This window comes from Corapipo altera, unplaced genomic scaffold (genome assembly GCF_003945725.1).
Source record: "Corapipo altera isolate COAL_440 unplaced genomic scaffold, ASM394572v1 64, whole genome shotgun sequence".
Taxonomy (NCBI): Eukaryota; Metazoa; Chordata; class Aves; order Passeriformes; family Pipridae; genus Corapipo; species Corapipo altera.
In genome coordinates this window covers 9309084-9317539 of record NW_020884893.1, presented here as the reverse complement: position 1 = coordinate 9317539, position 8456 = coordinate 9309084, and the positions used below count along the sequence as shown (strand labels likewise).

Below are 8456 nucleotides of genomic sequence, written 5' to 3'. Positions count from 1 at the left end.
AAGCAAAACCCTGACAGTCTTCAGCTCCAGGGTTATGTCAAAACAATTTACAAATCATCAGGATTACTTTGGAGAGCTACAGGGGATTAAGATAAACTAGCAGTAAAATTAAAAACCGTTTTAGAGTGATGTATGAAACTCAGCCCATCACCTGTTCTGTGTAAAGTGCAAATAAACACAGCCCAGACCCTGCTGTCGGACCAGAGTTCTGACCCTCCCTGGCTCCTGCTGGAGTCTGAGGACTTTCTTTTACCTTGATGGATAGAAACTTAACTTACTGGAAGGAGCTTTGGATTCTTCCTGACCATCAAGGTTTCCTTCTCCTTCTGGGTAGCAGAGAACTGGGTTTGATTTTCTTGGTGAATGGTGTGTTTAGCTCTTGTAGGTTTGATCTTTAAGAGCGTTAAGAATGAAGTCCAGGAGATTCTCCATCCTCACCCCGGTGACTGACAGCTGGAGGTGAGAGGCTCCTTTGACTCTTGCAGAAGGCAAATGCAGGATTGTTAATTCTCTGTACTGATCTGCAAAATCATGTGGCTGCTGGCTCCTGAGGAGAAAAACCTCCACATCCTCTCAGGTCCTCACTGTGGTTCCCCCACATTTCCAGAGATTTTGTATTTGGTTTTTGAGCATGTGACCTGGTTTTGACTCTTCACCGATGCCTGTTCAGAGGGAATCTGGTGAGAAAGGGCAGAAGGACAAAGTGCAAGAGTCCTGTGTGTTGAAGCAGTGGCAGTGCAGGGTGAGCAGGCAGCAGTACATGCTCTGCCCAGCACTGTACCTGCAAGGCTGAGTTCAGTTTCCACTGAAATCCTTGAGGTCCAAGACTTATGGCAGTGTCACCTGAAAGGGATTTAAGTGCTGACCCCCTCAGCTGCTGGATGTTGTGGTCCCACAAAAGGTACCTGTGAGTGTTCAGTGTTACAGCTGGACACGGCGTCATCCTCGGTGCTCCCGGAAGGACAGAGTTGAAGCTCTGAGCCGGCTTTAGGAATGCAGCGCCTAAGCACTGAGATCGGGGCTGTATGGCAGGGTCGGTGACCTCGGAGGGTGAGGGACTGGGATGGGGTCTCGCTCCAGAGCCCCTGGCAGAGCCAGGGGGATGATCCCCACAGCGCCGGTTCCACTGCCTCCAACCAGGGCCAGAATCGACCCCTCTGGGCTGCCTTTGGGGGGGCAAACTGTGCCCTGACAGCAAGAGGCAACTGCTGTTACTGGGAAGTTATTTGGCATTTACAGCCGGGGAACGGGGCGCGCTCGCGGGGGAATCTCTCTGCCTTTGCCCTGCCAGAAAACAATTCCACACCGACACCCTGTAAAACCTACAGAGCTCTGAAAAACTGTGCGAATCCCACCTGCCTCCTTCCTCCGCGCAGGCAAACGCACTTTATCGCCCCGAAAGCTTCACTTTCAGAGGCAAACGCAGAAACGAGAGCGAAAGCGGCGCTCAGGAAGAGGGGGAGCGCCGGGACGGGAAAGCGGAGCCGGTGCCGCCGCAACGGGGGTCCGAGAAGGCTTCGGGAGCCGGCGAGGAGTCACAGGGGGTGGGAGAGGTGGGGGGGCCGGGATGGAGCAGTCGCTTGCGCAAGAGGGGTCTCTCAACACGAGGGAGGGAAGGGGAGGAAAGGGCAGGAAAGGGAGACCCTGGCTGCTGCCCCACCACTTCACCCGCTTCTGCTCCCCTCGGCTGGGTGGGCTGGGGGTGACTTTCCCCCACCCCAGGCGATTGCGCGTCGGGCGCTGCGTGGGTGTGCGGTCAGAGCCTCCCGCCCGCAGCCGCTATAAGGCTCTGCTCCGTCCCTGGGCTGGGAAGAGCTGGCATCTCCCTCGGAGGAAGGGCTGACTCGGAGCAAAGCAGGCGAGGAAACGCAGTCCTTCCCAACAGCCCTTTCCTATATAAGCTCTTCCCAACAGCCCTTTACTATCTGCCCTTCCCATTCTCTCTCTTTCTACTTTATTGCTGGCCGGCTGGCCCCACTCCGCCGAGAGGAGCTCCAGCCCAGCCAGCACCAGCCCCTGAGAAACCTTCTCTGTCTCCTCAGGTTTCTGATCCCGGCGCTCAGAAGCCCCATGCAGTGATGCCATCCTGCCACATGCCGAGTTTGAGGCATCCATCCAAGGTAAAGTGCTGTCTGCTCGTCAGGTTGGGCACACGTGCTTTGAAAAAGGAAAGCGGGGGATAAACAAGCTCTGGGATTCTCCAGTACTATCCTGAGCAACTGGGTTTCCAAAAAAAGTCTTTGAGTTCCTACGGAGCATGCTATGTATTTGCTGGTTTGGAAAACTTCCCTTCTGCTTCTTGATCTGCCAGGGTCTCTCTTATCCCAGACAGGGGGAACTGACTGGGATGATAGAGGGGAATGTACTGGACCTGCTTTGAGTTCTGAAAGAGGGAAACGGGGTTATGAAGGCATCACAAATGGATTTGGGAAGGATGCTCTGTCACCTGGGATGGCAAGGGAAGGCAATGGGGAGGCACAGGGGGCAGCAGCTCCTCCCCGGTACCACCGATGCTTTACCCCTGGGGCTGGGGACAGCATAGGGAGGGAGGATGATTTCTTGTACCTACAACAATAACAAGTTCTGTAACAGCAGCAGCCGCGTTTGCTGCTCCCGCCTCTGCCAGAGGACGAGCTCAGGGCTCTTTGCGCTGTCTTTGCTGCAGTGGATGTTTCCCCCTCTCCTCCTGTTCCTGGCTGAGCTCGGCTGCAAAGCCCAACCCACTTACCCATGGAAGGACCCGGTGACGAGAGAGAGGATCACGTGCGAACAGTGCCCGCCGGGGACATTCGTGTCACAGCACTGCAGCAGGGACAACCGGACCCAGTGCGATCCCTGCCCGGAGCTGCACTACACGCAGTACTGGAACTACCTGGAGAAGTGCCGGTACTGCAACGTGATCTGCGGCGAGAAGCAGGTGGAGGTGCAGCAGTGCGATGCCACGCACAACCGCGTCTGTCAGTGCCAGGAGGGATACTACTCGGACATGGAGCTCTGCATCAGGCACTCCGAGTGCCCGCCGGGCTCCGGCGTGGAGAAACCAGGTAAATCCCCAGACAGGCAGTGCTGTGTGTGCTCACAAGGCTCTTGTCACATCCCAAAATCCCTGCTGGAGCTAAAAATCAAGGAAAAAATACAGCAGCCAATGCTTGCTCATAGCCTGACGTACTCCCTTTTAGCTCACTATCGCACTGCCATCCTCGCTGGCATGTGAAACTGCTCCTAATTTTTTTTTTCCGAGGAGGAATTTGGTTGGGTTTTCCCACAGCTTTAATTTTGAAAGCCTGTGAAATCCCCAGCACCAGGCTTAGGTGGGACATGGCAATCCCAGTTACCTCCCTCACCTGCTGCAACAGGCAGAGCCAGGCTGTGACTTGCCCATCCCTGGAGCAGCTGCTGGCCCTGTGTGGCTCTGGACAGGTGAGAAGGTCCAAGTTGCTCTTGCTCCTCCAAGAGTTCCTTTCTTTCTGCATCAGGTAGCCCAGGAGCTGAGAAGGCTGATTGTCTGGACTGAAAAAGGTGGCTGATGATGCAAGGGCAGGGCTGGTGGATGTGTGTAGCCCTGGGGCTGGGTTTTGTGGGTTTTTACTGAGCAATTAGGAGAACAATTTGTGTTGAAAATACGCAGTGGGTATATGGCCAGGTTCCAAACCCATAAAATCAGCCTTGTTTCGATTCATGAGTCTGACACTCCATCTCCTTGTGTGATGTAACTTCCAAGAGATTTTAGGGGGGTTATTTTCCCATTGTTTCCCCAGTACACATTTCTCTGCTCCCTTAGTTGCTCTATGTGTATGTGTGCAAACTTTCTGAAAATATAAGCTGCCTAGAAGTGGCTTTCCCTCTTTCTCCTTTTTCTCACTCCCCCCTGAACCACCAAGAACCAGGGTCTGCCTGGAAACCACAGCTGGGTACAAACAAACCTGCATGGGCAGCACCAGCAAACCCAGCAGTGTTTTGCTTAATGCTTTGAAGTGTGGAGGCTTTTGAAGTGTAGAGGCTTTTGAAGTCCTTCCATCCACGGCATTGAAGAGCTCCAGGCTCACCTGCCAGAGGAGAAATACCTGTTGTCTTCAGCTGATACTGAAGGCTGAGGTTTGGGGTTTAATTTTCTGTAGGACATGACAAAATGCAATAATACAGTGAAAGGGGAACTAGGTCTCCAAGCAATACAGGGAAGCTCTTTGAAATTAAACATGACATTTGTTTGGAGGGTTGGCTGTAGGACTGAGGAGCTGTGTGAGCAAGCTGAGGATTTGAGGAGAAGCCATTTTTTTGTTGTTATTATAATTTATTTTTTAGAAATGGCTTCTTGTGTGGGGAGGACTGTACCCCAGCCCAGCCCAGCCACCTGAACCCCACAGCAAGGACCCCAGGGCTGTCAGTGATGGTGTTGATGGGGACGATGTGGACTGGGGGCTTTGATTCCTCTGGGGGACATCAGCTTCTTTGGGATTTCCTGTTTACAAGGAGTGTCTCTGGTGTTGGGGTTATAGCTGGGCTGGCTGGGACTTAGAATAGAGTGGTTTGGGTTGGGAGGGACCTGAAAGATCAGACTTCTCTTGGGGAAGCCAAAGCAACAGCCTAAAGTGGGGTGTGACAAGGTAGAACTTGTGTTTGCAATTAGATCTGTGAAAAGAAGGTGAAAGGGATGTGAAATCTGCTGTGTCAGGGCTTCTAGGGAACGTGCAAGATGCCTGGTGCAATCCTGGCTGCGTGGCACTGTCTCTGTGACACCATGGGCAGGGCTGGCCCGGAGCCAGGGTGGGAAGTGACGATGTGCTTTCATCTCCTCAGTGACTTTTACTTTCACTTGGCCGGGAGCCTCTGGCTCCACTGGGAACCAAAGGGCTGGTTTGGCAGCTCACCCACTGGCCCAGCTGCAGCTCCTACCTGGGAGGTGGCCCTTTTCATAGCAGATGAGGTGTCCTCTTGTGTCAGGGTGCTGGTGACGATTTACCAGCACGGGCTGGGAGAAGGCTGGGGAAAGCGTTGCTGTTTGCCCCACACAGGAACATGCAGTGCCCAGGGAAGTTACGGGCAGTGATCATTTCCAAAACATCACCCTCACGCTCCAGTGGTGTCTGGCATCAGCTCCTGCCTCTGCTCCCAGCTTGTCACCTGACAGTCCCCTTGTCTTTCCATGCACAGGTACCCCTTTTGAGGACACCAAGTGCCACGAGTGTCCCCCCGGCTTCTTCTCCTCCAGCTCCAGCACTGATCCATGCCAGCCACACCAGGACTGTGAGCAGCAGGGGAAGGTGACCAATGTTCAGGGCAACCAGTTCCACGACACCCTCTGCACCTCCTGCAGACTGGGGAAAGGCAACACTACGCAGGGACCAGGTGAGCTGCGGATCTGTGGGCACAGGGGGTGCCAGGAACATGATGCTGCCGGGGCAAGAGCAAACTTTCTGGTGACTTTCTCCTACTTAGATGCAAAATGCAGTGAAATGGTTTGTAAAAGTATGGAGTGATCCACAATTAATAATAATTATGGGTAGAATACAGTCCATCTGCCTGCCTGCCTTCCTCCCCCTCCAGTGTCAGTCCCATAGTGCAAAGACAGGTTGCTGGGCTTAAGCAATGGCCACCACTCAGTGAGAGCAAAGAGCTGGCAGTAAAATCCTGCTGGATCTTATCAGGAACAACTGGGAATGCTGGGACAGGAGGACAGTTTTGGCAGCCTTTTGACTGTAGCTGATAACTGATATCTGATGGCCATGCAAACAGCCAAGGTGAGAAGGGCTGAGGGATCCAGCATGGCTCCTGGCATGGATCCTGTGCTCCCTTTTCCCGGGCTTCAGCCCGTTTTCCGGAAGCTTTTCTTGCAGCATGGCCTGGTCTCGTGCAGGTTGAACGTAGCAGAGTCCAAGGTTAATCAGAGCTGAGCATAGGGTGGATTTTGACCTGTCAGCTGAAAAAGTAGAGACGTGGTGTCAACTGTGTCACTGCAATGGTACAGATGAGCCTCAGTGGAGGTGGAAGGTCAGGCAGGAGCAGCCAGTGGGCACAGATCAGAGAATCCCAGAACTCTGGGTTGGAGGAGACCTCAAGGACCATCTGGTCCAACCTTTCTTGGCAAAAGAACAGGTGCAGGGCAGAGCAGAGGGCTGGCTCCAGGGGTGATATGCGACAGCGAGGAGGCTGTTTTCCCCAGCAGCTCTCACCTTTCCATCCTCTCCTGGCACCACCAACCCAGGCATTTCTCCTTACTAATCCTGACTCACACCATGAGTTCCCTGCCAGGAGCACGATCCCTCTGCAGAGAGATGAAAAGCTCTGTCATCAGCAGGACATGGTCCTGGGAGTGGGGGGTGGTCAGGTGGGGGCAGCATCATCAGCACGTGCATCAGGAAACGGCCCCGCAGCCAGACTGGCCCCTTGTGGCTATTTACAGAGAAGAGGAGGCCCCAGCAATGGGAGTTGAAGGGTATTTTTAGCTCTGTTTTGTCATGATTCTGCTCAGGAGGCACACTGGGACCTGCTCATCATCAGCCTGAGCAGTGGAGCCCAACCCATCCCACTATAACCAGTGAAACTGTTCCCAGTTTGCAACAGCACGAAACCAAGTTAATCTCTCTCTCCTTGATTGAGTAATCCTTTGGCCTTGGTCTCTTTAAAATTCTTTGTTTTCATTCCTTTTGCTGGATGCCCTCCAGCAGCTTCCACAAGCTGGGGCCGGATCTGTCTCAGTGCCCTGATTGGGGCTGTGCTTGGGGCTTGTCCTGTCACGAGATGTACAAATCTGCATGGGAGAACAGAAACTTGCAGGAAAAATAATGTGTAAACACTTATTGCAATTACTCCAGATTTTTCTGAACTTTCCCTCTTCCTCTACTCCCCGATGGGGAGGAGCCTGGAGCAGGTATAGTCACTTTTTTTCAGAATTACAGGAACTTTTACACATTGTTGTCCAACTGCCACGTGTAGCATGGGTCACTGATGGGAAGTTCAGCCCTCGACTAGAACAGGTTGCTCCAAGCCCCGTCCAAGCTGGCCTTGAACACTTCCAGGGATGGGGCATCCACCACCTCCCGGGGCAGACATCCCACAGAGAGGCTTGGCAGGGCTGTGTCCTGCTCTCCAGTGTCCCAGGCTCACTTCCCTCTAACCTCCAGCTATTTTCCCCCCACCAGCTGTAGAGGACGACGACTGTGAACAAGCCATGATAGACTTTGTGGTGTATCAGAACATCCCCGTCAAGAAGCTGAAGCGCCTCCAGCAGATCCTGGAGCGCTCACCAAGGAAGCAGCAACCATGGACCAGGGCAGCCATCCAGGAGAAATTCCGGACTTTCCTCACTCACAAGAAAGAGGAGCACTACGAGGTCATCAAGAAGCTGCTGGATGCGCTGCGCCTTGTCAAGCTCCACTCCATCGAGGAGGAGGTCCGCAAGCGCTTCCTGCTGCTCTGAGAGCACGAACTGGACTTTTTGGGTGCTTTTTGGTTTGGTTTTTTCCTTCTGTGGCTTCATTAATTTATTCATCTTTCCAAGCATAACTTGAAAAGCAGTATGAGAGATGAGTGACGGGTTGGAGTGACACCGTACCGTGGCAGCAGTGGGATGGGATGGGATGGGATGGGATGGGATGGGATGGGATGGGATGGGATGTGTGAACAGCAGTGTCCCTACAGTGGGGCAGCTCCTGGGAGCTCTCCAGGTGTTGGTCACTGATTTTCCAGCCCTTGACAAGGCTCAATATTTTATCAGAAGAGAAACCTGCACCCAGGGTCATTGTTTCTGTGAAGAACCCAGTCCTCTTTAGAGAAAACTGTCTGGCTTTGTTTTAAACTCTGTAAGTTTGGTTTTGTTGGAGGGTTTAGTTATGTAACGGTATTTCCCACAGAGGATTCACTTGCATTTGTTTGTCACGCTTCAGTTTGAGAAGGCAGTTGCTGCTGAGGCACAGGGTAGTGAAAGATACCCCAAAGTCACTGGTACATCCAGCTTGAAATGTATTCCTTAACTACCTATTTTTATACCTTGTCTGAAAGTTGTTTTCTAAAGAAAGAAACCAAAGAAGTTATTTTATTATACAATTCTCTGTCACCAGAGTCCTTTCCTAGTCTCATTTGGAGGTGATGTTGGGAGTCCCAGACTGTCATATTTGATCCTGCTTACCCTTGCCTGCTTTTTGCACATACTTCTCAGCATGCTGGCATCCCTGCTCATGGCATGGGGTTGGAACAAGATGAACTTTAAGGTCCCTTCCAGCCCAAACCATTCTGTGATTTGGTGATCACACAATACCAGCCACCCCACAGCCCACCAGCTCCAGCCTCTGTGAGCCATGGTAAGGTCATGTGCCAGTGGGATGCAGTCTGTCTGCACTGGGATTTGTGGCCAGGGTGAAGCTCAGGTCTCAGGTCTCAGCTCAACCCAACCATGTCTCCTCTGAGCCCCAGATTTGTTCCCAGACCCAACCAGACACTGCAGCAAGTGAAGAGTTGCT

The 8456-nt window shown here is 52.8% G+C and overlaps 1 protein-coding gene across 4 annotated transcripts; it reads left to right on the top strand.

The window, feature by feature from the left end:
• Positions 1-746: 746 nt before the first annotated feature.
• TNFRSF6B (TNF receptor superfamily member 6b) lies at positions 747-7795 on the top strand. 4 transcript variants are annotated; one of them, XM_027646123.1, is made up of 6 exons: positions 747-901; positions 1377-1504; positions 2043-2120; positions 2666-3044; positions 5152-5346; positions 7140-7795. In XM_027646123.1, exons 3-6 carry the CDS (start codon positions 2079-2081, stop codon positions 7415-7417), a joined length of 894 nt encoding a protein of 297 aa, XP_027501924.1. In that variant the 5' UTR covers positions 747-901; positions 1377-1504; positions 2043-2078; the 3' UTR covers positions 7418-7795. The 4 variants fall into 4 exon arrangements, with proteins under 4 accessions (XP_027501924.1, XP_027501922.1, XP_027501921.1 ...); XM_027646121.1 differs by lacking the exon at positions 1377-1504; XM_027646120.1 differs by lacking the exons at positions 747-901; positions 1377-1504 and adding an exon at positions 1809-1858.
• The last annotated feature ends 661 nt before the right edge of the window (positions 7796-8456 follow it).

Excerpts from the sequence above, each read along its gene's own strand:
- TNFRSF6B (XM_027646121.1), top strand. The coding sequence starts at position 2,079 with ATGCCATCCTGCCACATGCCGAGTTTGAGGCATCCATCCAAG. Across the intron at positions 2,121-2,665 it reads GTTTGAGGCATCCATCCAAG|TGGATGTTTCCCCCTCTCCT; the intron begins GTAAAGTGCTGT and ends TCTTTGCTGCAG. Across the intron at positions 5,347-7,139 it reads CAACACTACGCAGGGACCAG|CTGTAGAGGACGACGACTGT; the intron begins GTGAGCTGCGGA and ends TCCCCCCACCAG.